Source organism: Solanum verrucosum, unplaced genomic scaffold, assembly GCF_900185275.1.
Source record: "Solanum verrucosum unplaced genomic scaffold, falcon-dt-bn FXZP01000232.1, whole genome shotgun sequence".
Lineage (NCBI taxonomy): Eukaryota > Viridiplantae > Streptophyta > Magnoliopsida > Solanales > Solanaceae > Solanum > Solanum verrucosum.
Genome location: NW_026020017.1, coordinates 200,952 through 222,908, shown reverse-complemented (window position 1 = coordinate 222,908; position 21,957 = coordinate 200,952). Strand labels below are relative to the sequence as shown.

The 21,957-nt window shown below is 37.5% G+C and overlaps 1 protein-coding gene across 2 annotated transcripts in view; it reads left to right on the top strand.

The window, feature by feature from the left end:
* The window catches only part of LOC125820971 (kinesin-like protein KIN-7O), a 52,756-nt gene that overhangs the window by 16,367 nt on the left and 14,432 nt on the right, over window positions 1–21,957 (top strand). For both annotated transcript variants that reach the window (XM_049500394.1, XM_049500393.1), the window contains exons 10-24: window positions 986–1,066; window positions 1,307–1,375; window positions 1,460–1,519; window positions 1,588–1,749; window positions 1,963–2,019; window positions 16,003–16,242; window positions 16,331–16,396; window positions 16,471–16,641; window positions 16,752–16,856; window positions 19,510–19,596; window positions 19,727–19,876; window positions 20,071–20,184; window positions 20,316–20,402; window positions 20,476–20,679; window positions 20,763–20,951. In XM_049500394.1, the coding sequence (XP_049356351.1) occupies window positions 986–1,066; window positions 1,307–1,375; window positions 1,460–1,519; window positions 1,588–1,749; window positions 1,963–2,019; window positions 16,003–16,242; window positions 16,331–16,396; window positions 16,471–16,641; window positions 16,752–16,856; window positions 19,510–19,596; window positions 19,727–19,876; window positions 20,071–20,184; window positions 20,316–20,402; window positions 20,476–20,679; window positions 20,763–20,951 (1,842 nt within the window). The remainder of the gene's footprint in view (window positions 1–985; window positions 1,067–1,306; window positions 1,376–1,459; window positions 1,520–1,587; window positions 1,750–1,962; window positions 2,020–16,002; window positions 16,243–16,330; window positions 16,397–16,470; window positions 16,642–16,751; window positions 16,857–19,509; window positions 19,597–19,726; window positions 19,877–20,070; window positions 20,185–20,315; window positions 20,403–20,475; window positions 20,680–20,762; window positions 20,952–21,957) is intronic.

Below are 21,957 nucleotides of genomic sequence, written 5' to 3'. Positions count from 1 at the left end.
TAAGCTGAAAAGAAAAATGAGAAGAATCGCTGCCTTGCTTAATTGGAACTTTGTTAATAGAACTCTCGGCTTCTATCGATGCCGTTGGGTGACGTAACCCAGTAAATGCTGTTTTAGTCATAAGCAACACAAGAATGAAGTTGCTATGATACCATGTAGGTTTTGGTACCGAAGTTGTACAATGTTATTCATCCATAGAGATACAAATTTATAGTATTGAAAACCAAACTATCTAGCTATTGAATCCCTTGATTCTGGTAGATTTGAGAATCAAGGGATGATTTTATTGATCTAATATCCTAACCTATTCAATAGCATATCATATATGATTTTATAAGATCAATTTAAATTCTACAAAATCATATCTGATCACACTTAGATATTTACAAATCAACAACTTTCATCTACAGACCCTATTTACGGTCTGTCGATCCAACTACATGCCATAAACATGGTCCGTAAAACTCAGGAAAATTTCCAAGTTTCAGGACTTGGTTTACAAGACCATCTACGACCCGTAAAACTCAGGGAAAATTTCCTGTTTCTGAACTTTGATCTACGGGTCCCATCTACGGTCCGTAATTCCTTTTACGGCCCGTTGATGGCGTTCGTAAACTACAAAATATTTCTGCAGACTTAGATTTTTGAACTTTCAACTTTTCTTGGGGTGTTACAGAATGTCTCTGGTTCAATCTGTCTAATCTCATTTTTCAATTTGAAGGGCTTGAGTACCTTTCAATTAGCCCTAACCATGGTAAATATGAAATGGGACCACCTTTGTCGCATGCAGAACTTTCTTTACATCACATATTGTACTTGTGAACCATTTTGTAAATTATGCTTGGGTGACCATGTGTTTATGATTCTTCTTTCTTTCATCTTTTTCTCTGCGTTAGGTTTTTTATGAGGCTTTATGTTTGATGCTAGGTTTATGCTGACAGTTTTTTTGCTCTATTTTAATAATACATTTTTTCCTTGATGCCAGATTCATGCTGACGAGACTAAAAGTAGTCTTCAATTCGCAAGCCGGGCATTGCGTGTTACAAACTGTGTTCATGTGAATGAGGTTGGATATTTAACTGCATTCTGCACTCAATGATATCTTTTCATTACTTCAAACAATTTTCATATGGAATCCAAAGTGCATGCCTAGTTCTTGCACCAGAAAGCAAGTCGATCACTCAGCTATCTTTATGTCTCTTACTCATGTCTGCTGTTAGTTTGAGTTACTTCTGGTTTGTACTTTCCTTTTACCTTTACACAATCCCACTTATGGTTGCCTCTTAACCTATCTATTTTATTCCAGATACTGACTGATGCTGCATTGCTCAAGCGTCAAAAGAAGGAGATTGAGGATTTGCGAGCTAAATTGCAGGTTGTGCAAACAGTCATGTCGTTTGTTATTTTGAAGTGGTTGCATTGATAAGTTAACCAACCTATACTTTTGAAACCATTGAAGGCGTCACATTCGGAACATCCTGATGAAGAAATATTGAATCTTCGGAATACTTTGCTGAAGGTTTGTGATGATTACTTTATAGTAGCTTTGGAAATTTTGTGAGTCTCAAAGGTGTTAAGTTTTAATAGAGCGAATTGGAGCGGGAACGGATTACATTAGAATTGGAGGAGGAAAAGAAAGCTCAAGCTGAAAGGGAGAAGAGGCTACAAGAGCAAGCGAAAAAAATTCAGAACTTGAGTTCTATGGTGCTATGCTCAAATAGGGTTGAGGGTCGTGATACCTATAAAAAGGTGAGTTAGTCAATTTCTATCTTTTCATGGCTGTGCTTGCTTTTGAATCCCTCCTAGAAGCACTACTATTTGAGAGTGTGATTTCAACATGCTGATAGTTTTTTTACTGCCCTTCTCTGGTGATTAAGTTTTTTTTCCCCTAAGAACTAAAGAAACAAAGAGTGGGAATAGTTCTCTTGTGATTAAGTTGATGTTTTATCTTCTGCATTGTAGGATAAACGGCGATATACATGGTGTCCAGGTAACCTTTCAAGGGAGGCTTTGAAGGAGGTGAGATTTAATTTTTGTTGGTAGTGTTACCATACATCATCTTTTGTTGCGTCAATTTCTTTGAAGACTACATAGGAGCAGTTGGTTCGTGAAGCAATATGAACTTCTTTTTGTTATTTTATGGATATCTGATTATTGACCGTGTGTTCTCAAACCTGCATCATCATCTGCATTATACTAGGCTATGAATCTGCATCAATGGTGTTATTTGGTGTATGATTCGACTGCCTCAGAGTACTTGATAGTTGCTAATTAATGTTTAAGCGCATCAGTTAGATAAATTGTTGGTTTTAATGGTCATTTTGTTGTTAGGACACTGCGCATAAACTCATTAAGGATGGTTAACACTCTTTGCAAAGGGATGTTTTAATACTCTATGTACTGTAGTGTTTATTCCAGAAAGCAAGCTTGAATCTATACTAGTCTCAACTCTCAATTAAAGCTACTTGAGCATACAAGTGATGAATTCAAGAAAATGAAGAAGTTAACCAACTATGATGTATTATACATATATAATAATTGCTAGTCAAGAAAATGAAGAAGTTAACCAACTATGATGTATTATACATATATAATAATTGCTAGTGATAGTTCCTTGAGTCGAGGGTCTTTCGGAAACAACCTCTCTACTCCACGGGGTTGAGGTAAGGTTTGCGTACACTCTACTCTCTGTAGACCCCAGCTATGGAATACACCGAGTATGTAGTTGTTACTGTAATAATTTTAGAGACTTCCCTACAAGTTTTGTTTCGTAATACTAACTTCTCTTGTGGTATACGATATTATGTTTACATCCATTGTTTTTGATTTTCTTTACAACAATTGTTTTAACATACTTATTATTAATGTAAAAGAGTTGCAATATAAGTAATTTTTCTTATTCTAAATAGAATACTCTTCTAATTAATTTATTTTATAAAATATCTTCTTTCTCAAATCTTTTACGATAAAAACGTAATTATTGGCAAAAAGTTAACCAAGCATGAGAAGTAGTTTGTGCCTGGCCATTAAATTTTAAAAACACTTTTGATCAATAATTAGTGCTTGACCAAGCTTTTAGAAGTGCGTCTAAGTGCATTTTCCTCAAAAGTACTTTTCAAAAAAGTACTTTGGGGGAAACAACTTCTGCTACTCCTTAGAAGAACATAGTTTCTCCAAAAGCTTGGTCAAACTTTTTTTTTTTTTTTTTTAAATAAGCACTTTTTGAAAAAAATAAGCACTTTAGGCTTCCCAAAAGCTAGGCCAAACAGGTTAGATGTGTACATCAATAATAATTGATAAGGATAATTTCAGAGACCTCCCTCCAAGTTTTGCTTCATAACACTAACTTCTCTGGTAGTTTACAATATAATGCTTACCAGCCTTGTTTGATTTTTTGTGTGACAATTCTTTGATATATTTATCATTAATGTTCTACAGAAAAGAGGAAAGAATACGCAAGTCAAAATCTTCAGCTTATTTTATTCATTTACGCCATGGAAAATAAATAGATGAAAGATTCCTATTTTATAGTTAACTAAATAAATTCCTATTCTACCTCAACTAAATAACTGAATTTCAGGAATAAAGTACTAAATTAAAAAGAAACAATAACAGTAAATGTCTCAATACTTCAACCAAATAGCTTTATTAGCTACTGTAGATGCTGCTACATACTCTGCCTCTGCAGTAGATTGCACCACTATTTCTTGCTTCTTTGAATTCCATGAAAACACACCAGAACCCAAGGAAAAAGCATAGCCAGTAGTGTTCTTCATATTGCTCATATTTCCATCCCAATCGCTATCAACAAAGCCAAGCAAAACGCCTTCTTCAACCGATTTAAACCATATTCCAAGTTGTACAGTTCCTTTTAAGTACCTAAGCACTCTTTTCGCAGCAGCAAAATGAATGTCATTGGGACTTTGCATAAATCTTGAAAGCAAACTAGCAGTATACATTAAATCAGGTCTTGAAGCCATCAAGTACAAGAGACTTCCAATCAAACTTCTATAAAATGAAGCATCACACTCTTCAGCTCCATCTTCCTTTGAAAATTTGTATTCAAAATCAATGGTGTAGGAACTGGTTTGTAATTTTGCATTCTGATTTTTTTCAGAATATCCAAAGCATACTTTTTCTTATTGAGAAAAATTCCAACCTCTGATTGGTATACTTCCGGCCCTCATCTCTCCCAAATCTGACATTTCAAATTGTTTCTCCATTTTCACTTTAAACCTCTTCAATCCTTGCTCATCACTGCCTATAACAAGCAAATCGTCAACGTATAAAGAAACAATTAATGAGCCATCATTAGAAAATGTCTTCACATAATTGTAGCATCATTGTCACTTTTTTGGAAACCTTGGTTGCACAATTGAGCATCGATTCTGCTGTACCAAGCCTTTGGAACCTGCTTCAACCCATATAGAGCTTTTTGAAGCTTATACACCTTACCTTCACTTCCTTGAACTACAATACCTTCGAGTTGAGGCTACATAAATCTCCTCTTCTAGAAAATCATTCAAGAAGGCAGATTTGACATTTAAATGCCAGATTTTCCACTTCATTTGTGCTGCCAATGCAATCTAAATTCTGATGGTGTCCATCCTTGCAACAGGTGCAAAAGTATTTGAGTAATCAACTCCAGGCTGTTGAGAATAACCTTTAACGACCAGCCTTGCTTTGTGCTTGTTGATAGATCCATCCGCATTCAACTTCACCCTGTACATCCATTTAACTCCAATAACTTGCTTAGTTTCAGGTTTGTCAATGAGTTTCCATGTCTCGTTCTTCCCAATCATGGCTATTTCTTCCTTCAGTGCTCGCTTCCATTCTTCTATCCACTGGTATCTTGAAAAATTGAAGGTTCCAGGACAACAAGATTGCATCTTTCATAAATTTCTACCAAAGGTCACTCCTCTAACAGAAAATTTTTCATCATTTTTTGCTTCCAAGTCTTCATTTGAATCTTGTAAAGGAAGTTCAACATCCATCTTTTTGACTTGAGAGATATTCCAATCTCAATAAGCATCTTCATCCACCTTCACATCTCTACGTATAAAAACTTGCCTATATTCAATATTGTAAATTCTATAGTCCTTAGAGATAGAGCTATAACCAATCAAAATTCCTTTTTCAACTTTTTCATCAAGATTGCTCCATTTAAACAGCTAATACATGAGTCTAAGACAATGAGCAAAACACCTTAAGATGTCTAATTGATGGTTTTATGCAATTCCAAGCTTCAACTGGTGTCATTCCATCCACGATCCTTGTTGGTGGTCTATTTTGCAAATAAATCGATGTGTTTACCACCTTTGCCCAAAAATACTTCGGCAACTTTTTCTAAAAAATAAAAAACTTGGCTATCTCAAGACCAGATCGACTTTTCCTTTCAGAAACTCCATTTTGTTGCGGTGAGAAAGTGTCATGACCCGACACTACTACCTAGTCGTAATACGATGTTTAGAGCCACAAGTGACCCAAGCTAACCCATGGTTTGGCTTAATACTAAGATAAGTAAGCAGTCTGAAATATAAACTTAATACTCAAAGAGGATGAGTTCATCTGAATACAATATAAAAATGATTCTATCGTCTGATTGTCTGTCTTAAAGCTATTAGAATAGAATAGGTATACACAATCCTACACATAATGGGAATAGTTATTGTCTCCTATTTGGTAAGGAATTGTATTATAGTGTCTATAAATAGGGTTCTCTATGTAATAATTAGAACAAAAATTCAATAATATTTTTCTCATATATTTCTCACATGGTGTCAGGGCAATTGTGAGAAAAAATATCCCTTCGAAATCAGCTGTCACCACTGTACAGTTTTTCCGGTAACCTAAGTGGCTGTCCGAGTAATTAATTTTTCCGTCATTGTTTTTTCGAAAATCAACAACACCACTAGGTGCGGAAATCCCCGGCGAGCAAAGCCCAGTCAAACTCATCGGAAACAACTGCACACGCGCCCTCACGCGCCGCCGGAAGAAATTCTCTGGCTTGTCAGGTCCATGCGCCGGCGCGTGCAGTCTGTAACGGCCACTTTTTCAACTTTTTTCTTTTTCCAGTGGGGTCGCCTCTTCATTCCGAGGCTGCCCATATATTTTTTTCCTGATTCCGACCAATATTTGGCAATCAGATCTACTTTTCCGGCAACAACCCTATTTCTTTTCCAGATTCCGACAAAAAAAATAATCTCATTACTATTTTTTATTTATTTATTATTATTATTTATTTATTTTGGTTACATATTCTAATTTCACAACATGTCTTTCGGGATTTGATACTTTTGGCTCCAAGACTATAGGAATTGGAAGTTCAAGATCACTTCAGAACCGTTAATGGGAAGCTCAAACTATTTAGCTTGGGCTTGCTCGGTTGAGTTGTGGTGCAAGGGTCAAGGTGTCCAAGATCACTTAATGAACATTGCTTGTGTGGTAGATGAAAAGGCAAAGGCTAGTGGGGAAGATGCAAAAGCCAAAGCACAATGGGAGAAGGTTGATGCTCAATTATGTAGTCTCCTATGGCGATCTATTGATTCCAAGTTGATGCCTTTGTTCTGTCCATTCCAAAAATGTTATTCAGTTTGGGAAAAGGCTCGTGCTTTTTACACTAATGACATATCTCGATTCTATGATGTGATATCTCGTATGACCAACTTAAAGAAACAATAATCAAATATGTCCACCTACTTGGGACAAGTACAAGCAGTCCTGGAGGAATTTGAAACATTGATGCCAGTCACTACGAACGTGCAAAAACAACAAGAGCACAAACAAACATTGTTTCTAGTTCTTACACTTGTTGGACTTCCTACTGACCATGATTCAGTGTGTGATCAAATTTTAGCTAGTCCTACAATTCCTACAGTTGATGAATTATTCTCTCGTCTACTTCGTCTTGCCGCGCCTCCCAGCCACTAAGTAGTTTCATCACCAACTATTGACTCATCTGCTCTCGCATCTCAAACCATAGAAAAGCGAGCATATCAATCTATGGAGAATCGACGAGGAGGAGGTCGTCTTGGAAAACCTCGATCCAAGTGTAGTTATTGTCATAGGTCTGGAAATACTCGTGACACATGTCATAATTTGCATGGTCCACCACCCAGTTATGATCCTGTTGCTCTAAATGAATATAATGAGTTCCTTTGTAATCGTGCAATTAAGCATACATCTCCACAAGAAGCATTTGTTGCTCCGTCTGATCGACCATCCCATAATGCTCATATTGCTCAATCAGAATATGATGAGTTCCTTCAATATCGAGCAAGTAAGCAAACGTCTCCACAAGTAGCTTCGGTTGTTCAACATGATGTTGCTATTGCAGGTAATTCTTTTGCTTGTGTTTCATAGTCTAATACTCATGGATCATGGGTCATGGACTCAGGCGCTTTTGATCATATTTCTGGTAACAAATCACTTTTGTCAGATATTGTTTATTCACAATCTCTTCCTGCTATTACTTTGGCCAATGGGATCCAAACAAAACCAAAAGGAGTTGGAAAAGCCATACCCGTATCTTCTGTCATTCTAGACTCTGTTCTTTATGTCCCTGGTTCTCCTTTTAATCTGGCATCTGTTAGTCATTTGACACGTGCCCTACATTATAGCATAACCTTTTTTGATGATTTTTTTCACATGCAGGACCGCAGTACGAGACAGATGATTGGCACAGGACATGAATCACAAGGCCTTTACTATCTTACCTCTTCAAATTCCTTCACAACATGCTCCGTTACAGATCCTCCAGACCTCATTAACAAATGTTGGGGATATCCGAGTCTATCTAAACTGCAATAGATGGTGCCTAGTTTATCTAGTTTATCCAAATTAGATTGTGTCGTGTCAACTTGGGAAATACACTCGTGAGTCGTGCCACATTTTCACGTGGTACTGAGGGTCGTTCAGAGTTTATTTTTTCATTAGTTCATTCTGATATTTGGGGTCCTAGTAGAGTCAGTTCCACCTTAGGATTTCGTTATTTTGTTAGTTTCTTTGATGATTATTCGAGATGTACTTGGGTTTTCTTAATGAAAGATTGTTCTGGGTTATTTTCTATATTCAAAAGTTTCTTTGCTGAAATACAAAATCAATTTGGTGTTTCTATTTGTACTTTTCGTAGTGATAATGCCTTAGAATATTTATCATCCCAATTTCAGAAGTTTATCTCACCAGGGAATTATTCATCAAACATCTTGTCCATACACTCCTCAGCAAAACGGTGTAGCAGAAAGAAAGAATAGGCATCTCATTGAAATTGCCCGCACTCTCTTCATTGAATCCCATGTTTCGCTGCGTTTTTGGGGCGATGCAGTCCTTTCATCTTGTTATTTAATTAATAGAATGCCCTCATCTTCTATTCAGAATCAGGTTCCACATTCCATACTGTATCCTCAGTCACTTCTCTATTCTATCCCTCCTCGTGTATTTGGAAGCACATGCTTTGTTCATAACTTAGCCCCTGGAAAAGATAAATTATCCCCTCGTGCTCTTGAATGTGTCTTTCTTGGTTACTCTCGAGTTCCAAAAAGGTTATCGTTGCTATTCACATGATCTCCGTCGATATCTTATATCTGCCGATGTAACATTCTTTGAATCTCAACCTTACTACACATCTTTTGATCATCCTGATGTCTCTGAGGTCTTGCCCATACCTCAGGTCTTGCCTGTACCAACTTTTGAGGGACCTACGGTTACTTCTCCATCTCCAGTTGTAGTGCCACCACTCCTCACTTAGCATCGGCGTCCACGTCCAGCGATAGTCTCAAATGATTCATGTCATGCGCCGGACCCTGCTCTCACTGTGGCCTTGCCTCCTGCTAGCCAATTGATTACACTTCAAAAAGGTATACGATCTACTCGAAATACTAATCCACATTATACTTTCTTGAGTTATCATCGTTTATCTTCACCCCATTATGCCTTTGTATCATCTTTGCCCTCTATTTCCATCCCTAAGACTACAGGAGAAACACTTTCTCATTCTGGATGGAGCCATGCTATGATTGATGAGATGTCTGCTTTACATTCGAGTGGTACTTGGGAACTTGTCCCCCTTCCTACAGGTAAGTCTACTGTTGGTTGTCGTTGGGTTTATGCGGTCAAAATTGGTTCAGATGGTCAAGTCGATCAGCTTAAGGCTCGCCTTGTTGCCAAAGGGTATACTCAGATATTTGGGCTAGATTATAGTGACACTTTCGCTCCTCTGGCCAAAATAGCTTCTGTCAGTCTTTTTCTATCTATGGTTGCCGTTCGTCATTGGCCTCTTCATCAGTTGGACATTAAGAATGCTTTTCCGCATGGTGAACTTGAGGAAGAAGTCTATATGGAGCAACCAGCTGGTTTTGTTGCTCAGGGGGAGTCTAGTAGCCTTGTATGTCGATTGCGTCGGTCACTCTATGGTCTGAAACAGTCTCCTCGAGCTTGGTTTGGAAAGTTCAACACAGTAATTCAGAAGTTTGGCATGACTCGTAGTGGAGCTTATCACTCTGTGTTTTATCGGCATTCAACACCAAATCTGTGTATTTATTTGGTTGGTTACGTTGATGATATCGTTATCACCGGCAATGATCAAGTTGGTATCGCTAATTTGAAGCAGTATCTCTTTCAGCATATCCAAACTAAAGACCTCGGCAAACTGAAGTATTTTCTAGGTATTGAGGTTGCTCAGTCTAGATCAGGTATTGTTATTTCTCAACGCAAGTATGCTTTAGACATTCTTGAGGAGACATGAATGATGAGATGTAAACCCATTGACACTCCTACGAATCCGAATGTTAAACTGTTTCCAGGACAGGGGGAACAACTCAGTAATCCTGAAAGGTATAGACGGTTGGTTGGAAAGTTGAATTATCTCACGGTGACTAGACCGGACATCTTTTTTCATGTGAGTGTTGTAAGTCAGTTTATGACTTCTCCTTGTGATAGTCATTGGGATGCAATTGTTCGTATTCTGAGATATATAAAGTCAGCTCTTGGTAAAGGACTACTCTTCAACGATCAAGGCCATGAGCATATGATCGGATATACAGACGCTGATTGGGCAGGATCATCCTTTGATAGACGTTCTACATCCGGATATTGTGTTTTAGTAGGAGGTAATTTGGTGTCATGGAAGAGTAAGAAACAAAGTGTGGTTGCTCGATCCAGTGCAGAAGCAGAATATCGAGCAATGGCTGTAGCAACTTGTGAGGTAGTTTGGATCAAACAGTTGCTTGGAGAAACCGGTCATATGGAACTTGTGTGTGATAATCAAGCGACCCTTCATATCGCATCAAATCCAGTGTTTCATGAGAGGACTAAGCACATTGAGATTGATTGTCACTATGTCAGTGAAAAGATACTCTCAGGAGATATTGTTACCAAATTTGTGAAGTCAAATGATCAGCTTGCAGATATCTTCACCAAGTCCCTCACCGGTCCTCGTATTAATTACATTTGTAACAAACTAGGTACATATAATTTGTATGCAACAGCTTGAGGGGGAGTGTTAAAATAGAATAGGTATACACAATCCTACGCAGAATGAGAATAGTTTATAGTCTCCTATTTGGTAAGGAATTGTATTATAGTGTCTATAAATAGGGTTCTCTATGTAATAATTAGAACAACAATTCAATAATATTTTTCTCACAAAAGCTTCTAATGAAATGAGTTGTTGGGACAAGCTCCCAACTAACTCTAACTATTTGAAAACTGAAACCGGAATAAATGTAAAGATTGTCCTCGAAAGATGAGGACTCAGCAAACACTGCTGAGCTGACAATAGCATACTAACCGCAAGCTGGATACCGTGCGTCTTGACCTATATATAAAACAATATAGTGCAAAGAGTATGCGGTCAGTAAGACATGCACCACAATTCTAATTATTGGACATGGTAAATCTAAGATGCTGAACTGAACAGGAAACTGAAATACCTGAAATACATGAATTGATGCAATAACCAAATGGTAAAACAAGCAACTGGTACATACTAAAACTGAAATAACTGAATGCAAGGTCAATGCAATAATCTGAAAGATGGACTGTGGGAGATACTAACAACTGACATACTGCATTATCTAGATGGAGTCCAACATGTACCCCAGCTGGGATGACGTTCTATACCTTGCCAAGGGTAGGCACACTATTGATGTGGGTCCTATAAACTAATGTCCAAAAGGACTAAGGAGTCAATCCTGATATGACCGGTGACCTTTAACCTACAGTGGCACGTAGTTTTAGGACTTGGAGAGACCTACTAAAGGCCTCAGTCCTAAACTAACGAGTGAGCCTTCATACCTATGTCTGCTCGGTGCCAAGTAATGCTCCCAACTGAATTTAAACTGATAAACTGAATAGATCATAAATACTACAAACTGATATTGAATTGATAGACACTTTATCTAAAAGTATCTTATATAGGTGGAATTGAAAAACTGAGTATTAAACTGATCATGATGAATTTCTGTATTCTAAATAAAAGATGCCATCTGACTATCATGGGGTCAAAAACATAAAATTCTCTTAAGCTGAGGGCTCATGGAAATAACTATGTATTTATACTGAATTGTAAGTAAGAATATGTAATAAAAGACTACCCATGAAGAAGAACTGGAATAGGATAAAAATCATATATTTCATGGAACCCTAAACTTTGTAGAATCATTAGCTGAGGAAATAATGTTTTCTTTGGGACTTAATGGGTGATAGGGAACCCTACTGATGAAATCTCACATACCAAGAATGAAAACCCTAGCTTGAATCCTTGAACTAAAGCTTGAAGATGAAGAACCCTAGTTTCTTGCTTGAGGGAACTTAGAACGTATCAAATTTGATTGTCTGAGTGTTGGGTGTGAATTGGAAGGTTTAGTCGACTGATTTCCCCTTAATCCCACTTAGGATAGGGGCCAAAATGTCGTGGTTTGGGAGTTGAAAGAATGGCAAAAGACCAAAATAACCTGAACTGAAAAGCTGTCGGAACATTCCACGAGGCCATCTACAGGTTGTGGTTTGATCTACTAACCGTAGATCCCATCCGTGGAATTCAGGCTGAAGTTTTAGAAGTTCATTTTATGAGTCTTATTTACGACCTGTGATTGGATCTGTAAAAAACAGATTGAAAAATCAAGTTTCTGGACTTCGTTTCACGAGCTCAATCTACGGTCCATTGATTGGACCCATAAAACTCAGGTTTTGAAATCTCTGCTAGGAGTGTGTCTGATAAACGATCATAACTTTTTATTCTAAACTCGAATTGATGCAATCTTGGTGGCATTGGAAAGAAGACTCGTAGACTTTTAATTTGATAGGTCATGGGACACCTAACTCTTTATATGCTGAGAGATATGGTCGTTTGAAGTTGACCTTTACATGAACTCATGCAAAAACTTAGATGGTAGGAAAACTATGAACTCAACTTAGTGCTAGAGGTCCCCTATGACCTTAAATCATATCCGATAAACTTCCTACGCTTGGGAATGGACCTTAACACACATGTGCAAGTAAGACATTACCCGGTCCAAGCAAATGGTTTGGTTCTTTAAGGTGGAATTTTGTCTGGTGTTACAGTAAGTGACAGTAAATTGATGCTCGATTCCCATTTCATCACAAAACAAATGAAATTCACCTGAAATATACTCCTTTCCATTGTCTGTTCTTAGAGTTTTCAACAACTTTGATTTCACAAAAAGCTTTGAACTTCTTAAAAACAACAAACACTTCAAGCTTTTGCTTAAGAAAATATACCCCAGTCATTCTTGTGAAATCATCTATAAAAAGAATAAAATACTTGCTGCCATTGAGCAAAGGAGTTCTCATCGATCCACAAATGTCAGAATGGACCAATTGTAACTTCTCACTTGCCCTCCATGTTGATGACTTTGAAAAGGCAATTTGTGTGCTTCCTAGTTGACAGCTTCCTCACACATTTGAACACAACTCAAGTTCAGGCAAGTCTTTCACTAAATCATGCTTTTGAGCACATTGAATTGATTTCAAGTTATAATGGCCAAGTCTTTTGTGCCATAATTTTGAATCCTGCTCACATCTACTACTTCGATAAACTTTCTCAGAATTTGAGTTCCAATTCAAAGGAAAACTGTTTTTTTATCATTTCAACAGTAATCACTTCTTGTCCACTAGGTTCAGAAACAACACATTTTCTATCTTTGAACAATAAAATATTGTCTTGTTCTAGCATTTGACCAACACTTAATAGATTTTGGTCCAGATCAGGCACCAACAAAACATCTTGAATAAATTTAATACCTTTGGGAGATTCAATTGCCACAGTTCCTTTACCAACAATCGCCAACTTGCTTTTATCTTCTAACTTGACAAGGCCTTTGGCAGATTCCAACTTCGTAAAATATTCTTGTTTGCTGGTCATGTGTTGAGTCCAACCACTGTCCAAAAACCAGGTGCTGTCATCATCCTGCCTCGTTGCTACCATTGTTGTAAACACAAACTTCTCCTGGTCCTCAACTTCCAAAATTTTTGCTTTTGGAGTTTGTTGGCAGTTCACCTTCTTCACTTTGCAAGACCTTTCAACATGGCCAGGCTTGTTGCAATATCTACATTGAAAAGGTGGTTTCTTCCCTTTAAACCAACAATCATCCTCTTTATGATTGTTTTTTCTGCTGAACTTACAAAGTGGGAAGTTTTCTTTCTTCTTGGCTCTGTTGCGAGAATCACCTTGGTTTTTTTCCCTAAAATTAGTAGAAGTATCTGATATTCTCCCTTCATTTTGCATTTGCATCTTCCTTTTGAGCTTGGCTTGAAGAGCAGTTTCAGTAGCTTCTTCTAGCCTCAAGGATCTTCTCTGCTCTTGAGCTTGAAAAGCATGTACAAGCTCTGAAGGTGACATTTTTGTGAGATCCTTCGAATCTTTGAGTGAAGAGATCTTTGCTTCAAATCTTTCCAGCAAACTCACAAGAACTTTTTCAATGATTCTTAGGGATGATAATGGGGCAGTGCGGGGCGGGTTGAGCTTAACCTGCAAAAAATTTAATCCGCCCTGCTCCGCCCCACATAACAATTTTTTCATTTTCAACCCGCCCCACATAGACCTGCCCCGCATAAATTTTTTAATATTTTCCTTTTCTAGTCAAGTTTGATGCTAAAAATAAAATTCATTATTCATGAAGTTATATTAGTTTAATATATAATGACTTAAAATTTTATCTTTTAGAGGTCAATTGGGAAGCAGGTAAGAAATTGTATTAATTTTGATTGAACCATTTTCATTTACTATTTTGAATATTTTAGCAACTTAAAAGAAACTATCTTAATAGATAATGCTCTATCACTCTTAAAACATGTAAAAGTTAAAATTAAGTTTGAACCCGCATAAAATTGCAACTACTTCAACCCACCCTGCACAAACTTAAACTCGCCCAACCCAAACCATCATAGCCTTTAACATGCCTCACATCCGCCCGGCCCCGCCCCATTGCCATCCTTAATGATTCTTGTGTCTTGAAGGCTTTTCTCTCAAAAGACTGATTTGGTTTTGTCGCGACTTGAAATCGGGCTATGATGACGCCTACTATAAAACCCCCCAGTAGGCAAGTCAAAATCAAAAGCAGAAGGAAATACAGAACTAGCTGATAAATATGCGGAAACAGAAATAGAGATATAGAATAGGTCCCATAGCATAGATATGTAATACGATACAAGGAATCCAACCTTGGACTTGGTGTCACCGGTACAAGAGCATCTAAGTATAGAAAGGCTATATACATCAAGTATATCTAATAAAAATACAAAATATATAGACAAATACAAAAGGAAAACAACAAATCTTCGGACGCCAAGAGCTCACGATCAAAGTTTGCGACAAGCCGACGACCACGGAAGATCCGAACCTCAGCAAGGGTGGGTCGTACTAGAAGCTGCATCAGAAAAAGATTTAGAAGTGTAGTATGAGTACCAAAACACGGGGTACGTAGTAGGTTTACAACCTTCATCTACTTGTTGGAGAATTCTTCAATGGTTTTTGAATTCTCTTCTTAGATTTATCACTTTTATTTGCCTGGTCTTGTCACTTCCTTGGAATTCTTCTTACAACTTGTCCCAAGCCTCCTTTGCAGTTTCAGTAGTCATAACTCTTGTGAAAATTACTTGTGAAAGTGCTGACTGTATGCAAGAGAGAGCTTTAAATTTTTTTTGAAACCTCTTCTCTGTGAATCTTAATTTGCGCTATAGTTGGGTTATTTGGCAAAGGATTTGTATCTCCTCCAACCTTTACCACTTCCCCCAAATCATATGCTCGCAAATAGGTTATCACTTTTACAGCTCAAATTGGATAATTCTCTTCAGAAAACTAGGGGTGAAGGAATCGAGAAAATGCTTGAAGCCATAACAGTAATAGGTTTTATTCAGGTTTCTTTTTGGTCGACCCTAACTCACAAACCCTTAGAATAAAAAGCTACTGAGACCATTTGTTGTTCTACAGAGAAGAGAAAAGAATACACAAGTCAAAACATTCAGCTTATTTTATTCATTCACTTCATGGAAAATAAATAGATGAAAGACTCCTATTCTATTTCAACTGGGGTACTAAGTAAACTCCTATTCTACCCTCAACTAAATAACTAAATTTCAGAAATAGAATACTAAATTAGGAAGAAACAATAACAATAAATATCTCAATACTTCAACAACTTATGTAAAATAATTAATTGGGACTATTTATCCCTTTCTAATGTTAAACTCTTCTAATAGTAAGTTTTATCAATATATCTTCTTCAACAAATTCTTTAATAATATTTAACGTGATTCATTGGCTCAAAAGTCCTTTGCAAACATTGGTTCCAAATTCTTCTTCGTCTTCCACCTCAATCTTCTCTACAAACATTGGTTACAGATTCCTTGCATGCATTAATGATATGCCCTTTTGAATTGATTATGAGCACCAAATGGGAGAACTGGAACTCCAATCTAGAACCCTGGGTAAGCTGCTTTACCTATGCAAACAGAAATTAAATATTTTATTCTCTGCTGCTTCAGTTGAGCTCCACAGTCAAAGAGAAGGTTTCTGTAGTCAAAGATAAAGGGATTGAACGTGACGTTGGACCCTTACTTCCTTTTGAAGAACTATTAGATGCTGACAGCAATTTAGACTCTGGCAAGCAAGAAGACAATTCAAGGAGTAATCAATTGGAAGACTGTACTCTCCCTGACCCACAGGCTTTGTTGCATGTGACTAGCAGGAGAAAAGGAGCCTCTAGGAAAAAAAGCTCCTCACTGGTTCACACTTTGCTTTGCTATTTCAACTTTCTTTCAAAATAGTATCATACTACTGATTGTCGTGTTATTATTTTTTAATTTCTGGCAGGAAGACAATGATTTACTGGAACTTCAAAGGGAGTATGAGGAGTTGCTTTTGAAATATGAATCACACGTAACATTCTTTTTCTTTGCTTCTGTTATTTCTGATTCAATTTGATTTATTAGTTTAATCCTTGCGTTTTCTAGAAAACTGTGAGTGAGGTAAAGATTGACCATCTGACAAGGAAGCTTTTTGAGGCTGACATTCATCTGGTCGATGGTTCTGAGCAAGATGACAATTCTTTGATGCTGTTGTGTGGGAGCAAAACTTTGAGAGAAGCAGAAGCTATTTTTGTGATTAAGCAGCTCCAAGAGAAGGTGCCCTCACTTCTTTCCTTGCTCATTTTCCCGTCATCTATATAAATAAATTTACCTCGTCACTTTTCCTCTTTTTAAGTGTTTCTCGGAAATGTGGAGTTTTTGTTCAGATCACTGTGTTAGAAATGGAGAGATCCTCAAGCCAACAGAATTTGGACTCTGTTGTTGAGATAGCAACTGAGCAGACCATATCTGCAAGAGAGAAGCATGAGGAGGTAATCAGGCTTTCACATTTTATGCATTGAAAGTCGCAATTATGATGATTTATCTCCTTATATCAAGAGAGCAAACAAAGTGGTGATATATGCTTTGATCATTTCAGAATTTCTCTGCTAGTAGCATAAATGTTGTGGCTGTAAATATCTATACCAATCATTGAATTATCACCGCCAAGCACCAAGAAAATCTGCTATTTCTACCTGATAGAATACTAATAAAAAGTTCTGTTTCTCCCACTTGCATGATGAAGCACCAGTAAATATGAAACATATGGTAATCTTCTATATATCGTAATAAGTGTTGTTTGATTAGTAATTTTCCAGTTTATAAATGAAGTAGGCATGTTGTTACTGAGTACAACAACAACATACCCAGTGAAATTCACAAGTGGGGTTACATGGACCTTACCACTACCTCGGGGAGGTAGAGGAGCTGTTTCCGAAAGACCCTTAGCTCAAGTGCAGCAAATCCGGGTACAAAGGAGACATGAAGAAATATAGCAAGTAACTGGGAAGCAATGTAAAGTCTACTAAAAGGGAGCAAAAACAACAAAATAGTGCGATAATCGAAACACAATAAATAACATACTAGGATAGATTATTGAAAACAATAAGAAATAGTGCTAAATATCAAAAACAAGAACTACAATAATACAATGACAAACACCAACAACTCTAAGCAAGACAACACTAGACTACTTACTAACCTTCTATCCTAATACGTGTCCGCCACACCCTCCTATCAAAGTTCATGTCCTCAGTAACCTGAAGCTGTGTCATATCCTATTTCATTACCTCTCCCCAATACTTCTTCGGCCTACCTCTGCCTCTCCTCGTGCCCTCTATAACCAACCTTTTGCACCTCCTCACTGGTGCGTCTATGCATCTCCTCTTTACATGTCCAAACCATCTCAGTTTCTCTTCCCTCATCTTGTCCACCATGGAGGCCACTCCCACCTTATCCTAAATATCCTCATTTCTAATCTTATCGCTCCTAGTATGGCCACACATCCACCTCAATATCCTCATCTCCGCAACATGCATCTTCTAGACACGAGAGTTTTTGACTGGCCAACACTCTGCTCCATACAACAATTCGGTCTAACCACCACTCTATAGAACTTATCTTTATGTTTTGGTGGTACCATTTTTACCACACAAGACTCCAGAGGCAAGCCTCCACTTCATCCACACCACACCAATACGATGTGCGATATCATTGTAGATGTCCCCACTCCCCTGGATTATAGACCCAAGATACTTGAATCTGTCATTCTTGGGGATATTTCGTGTGTCAAGCCTCACTTCCACACCTACCTCATGCATCACATCATGAATTTGCACTTCACATAATCTGTCTTGGTCCTGCTGAACTGTAATCCTTTAGTCTCCAAAGTTTGTCTCCACACCTCTAACTTAGCATTAACTCCATTATGCATCTCATCAATCATTACTATTTCATCCGCAAATAACATACACCAAGGCAGCTCATGTTGAATGTCTCGTCAATACATCCATCACGAAGGCATATAGAAACAGACTAAGAACTGATCCCTGGTGTAACCCCTCATCTCCACAAGGAAGTGCTCCGAGTCTCCTACCACCATTCTTACTGCATTTCAGCTCCTTTGTACATGTCCTTTATGGCCCTAATGTAGGCCACCAATATACCTCTTACCTCTAGGCATCGCCACAAGACTTCCCTCGTGACTTCGTCGTACCCCTTCTCAAGGTCAATGAACACCATATGTCGCTACTGACTACTGCTTTCAAAATCTAATTAGTAATGAAGACAAGAGGCCACCTTAAGAGCTGAAATGCCAAAACATGCTAATGCTGAATCTGAAGATCCACATTTGTTTTAATTAATCAATTCTGATGCTTCCCTTTTGCCTAGTCACACTTTTTCATAAGTTCAATTTTATTTGTTAGATAGAGGGACAAGGGAAGGGGAAGGGGAAGGGGCTGGAGAAGAGGATAGAGAGATTCGATTCTGCACCTAATGTGTAGGAGATCCCCAGTGGTACCACTAGGCTATAAGTCTCGGTGGTCGAATATCATATTCTTAACTTAGTCCCAAGATACATCCTCAAAAACTTTTGCAGTGACTAAAATCAGAACGATATGGTGATTTTTATCTATTCGATAGTTATTAGTTTAATTTATTAAATGAAGCTTTAAATGGTATTTTGCTTTCCTTCTACAGTTTTGGCACAAATATGTCTCTCACTTCTCTCTTTCTTACCTCACATTTTATCATATCTGTTTCCTCTGCACGTGCCACATCTCAGAGTGGGAATCAGGTTTTGGCCTTTACTTTTGCTTGTTGAGTATGTCTAGAATGTCCTGTTCCTTGCACCATATTTTATACAGTACAAGGCATAATTGCATTAGTGATCGATAAAATACATTATGATGGTAATAACTTTCGAGTTAAGTGGGTACAGCATTTCTCTATTAGATAGACTCAAATGGTCCTGCTATTCAAAGAAGCCAAAGAAATGGTGTTATTCTGCATCGTTATGAACATGTTTTCAGGCCGATTCTTTGTCTACTAGGATCTCATTTTACATATTACCTTTACATTTGATATCGATAATACCTTTCCTTTAAGTTCTACAGTGCAATAACTTCTGTTTTAATGCTTTAGCTTTACCAAGAGCTTTTGAGTGTAAAACTTGAGGCACAAGGGGCACGAGAACAGCTTGCTTCAATGGAATCTGCAGTAGTGCTTGTTGTAAGTTCATTTCCACTCCAATAGTGCTTGATGATATATTGTGACCGACATTCTTAGGGTTCCGCTTTAAGTATATAATACAACCATTTTCATATGCCTCCTGGGGCATTAATGGATACACTTATTTCAGGAGGACAACATGAAGTCTGAAACTGAGCTGATGAGGGAGGTTCAAGACTTGATGTCAGAATTTGAAGATTCACGAACCTTAATTGATTCATTCATTCCAGTGGTAGAGGAACTTGTCTTGTCTTTCTCTGCTATATCCAAACTAGTTCCTGTGAGTATCTCTTGTAGGCCATTGCATAACACCTTTCAGATTTGGCCATTCTTATCATATATTTATGGTATGCATGCAATATGTTCTTTAACAACACACGATTTTATCTCTTATGCTTCTATATATTTCATTCTAGTACGATAATTTATTTTCCATGTGTTTCCACTACCTGATCTGGTTTTTCCCACTTTCAGGATTTAAAGTCTTCAGCACTTGACAATTCCAACCAAATAAGATCTGTCATTAGAAACCATGAGAAATTACAATCTTTCTTGAGGCAAAAGATCAATGTAGTTCAGGATGAAAAGGTATAAATTGATTGCCTTTTCTTTTCGTTCGTCTTTATAATTAGAACTTTGACAACCAAGTATTATCTCACACTTCTGCTATTTGTGTTTCTGTTGAAATTACCTTTTAACGCATGCTAATCAAAATGTAGATTCTACTGGACAATCAGTCTTTTGATCTGCATAATCAGATAGAAGAACTGAAAAGAGCTATTGAAGATTCTGGAAATGCATTAACAGTAAGTTGCTTCACTTTCTCCTATATTGATCCTTTTCTATTTCTCTGCTCTTGCTGATCATGCTCTTTTCCAGGAAATCTCTGAAAAGTATGAAGCAGAAAAATCTGAACACCTTTTTCAAGTTCAAAGTCTTCAAAAGGAACTGTCATGCTTATCTTCTAGTTCTTTAGGCAGAGAGAAGGAAAATATTAGAAAAGATTTGGAGAAAACAAAAGCAAAGCTGAGAGACACAGAATCCAAACTTAGGAATGCCATCCAGGAGAAGACAAAACTTGAGGTTTCATTCGAATTGTTTTGAAGGTTGATTTTCTTGTGCCGTCTAAGGCATTTCTATCTTTTCTGATGGTATCACATTGTTAGGGTGAAAGAGCTTGTGCTGAGAGGGAAATTAAACGCTTAAATGGCCAGAGGGCTATTCTTGAGCGTGACATCAATAAACGAGACTCAAACATTGGAAGAAGGCGTGATTCAGTTGTTGATAGGAGCTCTAATGTGCTTGACTCCAAAAGATCCAAGAATTCCTCTGTTTGTGTCGAACTTGTTGTTCAGGTAGGTATGATGTGCTCAAACTAGTGTAAATAAGTTCAAGAAGTGTGTTTCTATGTAACTTAAATGTAGACCGGAACAGTGAAAAACACTTTTTTATACATTATCTGTTGGTCAAGTTTTGAAATTAGTCTCACACATGTAGATTGAACATAACTTATGGCACTGAAGGAAGTTAAACATCCATAACACAAACTTAGGCCATGACTGGAGTGGTTCAAGACCTTCTATAAGATCCTTTGGAACCCCTTACACAACATATGTGGGACATGTAATAACTTAACACACTCCTGCTCACATAACCCAATTTTGGTGGTTCACACATGAACTTTATGGGTGTGAGATAGGCTTACCGATTGTTGATTCTAATACCTTGTGAAGAATCTGAGTATTTTGTCCAAAACCTTAAGGCAATGGTGCGGTGGCCCTAGACCTTATATACAACTTCCGTAGCCCTTAGCCCCTTACTCAATCCATGGGGGAAAATCAGTAACTCCGTTATGGAAAAACAAGAAGGCGGACCAATATTTGGTGTCTTTGTACTGTAGTTTTGTTCAATAAACCATTAATTTTAGAATATTACCTCGTCGTTAATAGAACTCTTGACAAGTAAAATAGGACAAGCACAATAATTAACAAAAGGCTGTCCAAGTCAGGGCTTGGAGTATGACATTTGTGCTTTCACTTCAATTTCATGTTTGGGCTTTTGGGGTCTGTTAATCTCAATGTAAATTCTCTTATTGTCCCCAAGGATTGTTTCTAACTTACATGCAACGTAATGAAAATTTCAAATAAAAGGAGCAGATCATCATATGATAAAAGTACTTTACCATGGTCTTCTCCCAATCATCTTATGATGACAATCTCAGGATAATATCAAGCATTTTTAAGTGTTCAAATTTTATCACCAAATTAAGCATCACTAAACTCGGTATAAGCAGGCTATATTCACGGCACCCTTAAAGAAAAGAAAAACCTTATTGGCATGCATCATGAAGTCTAATCTTAG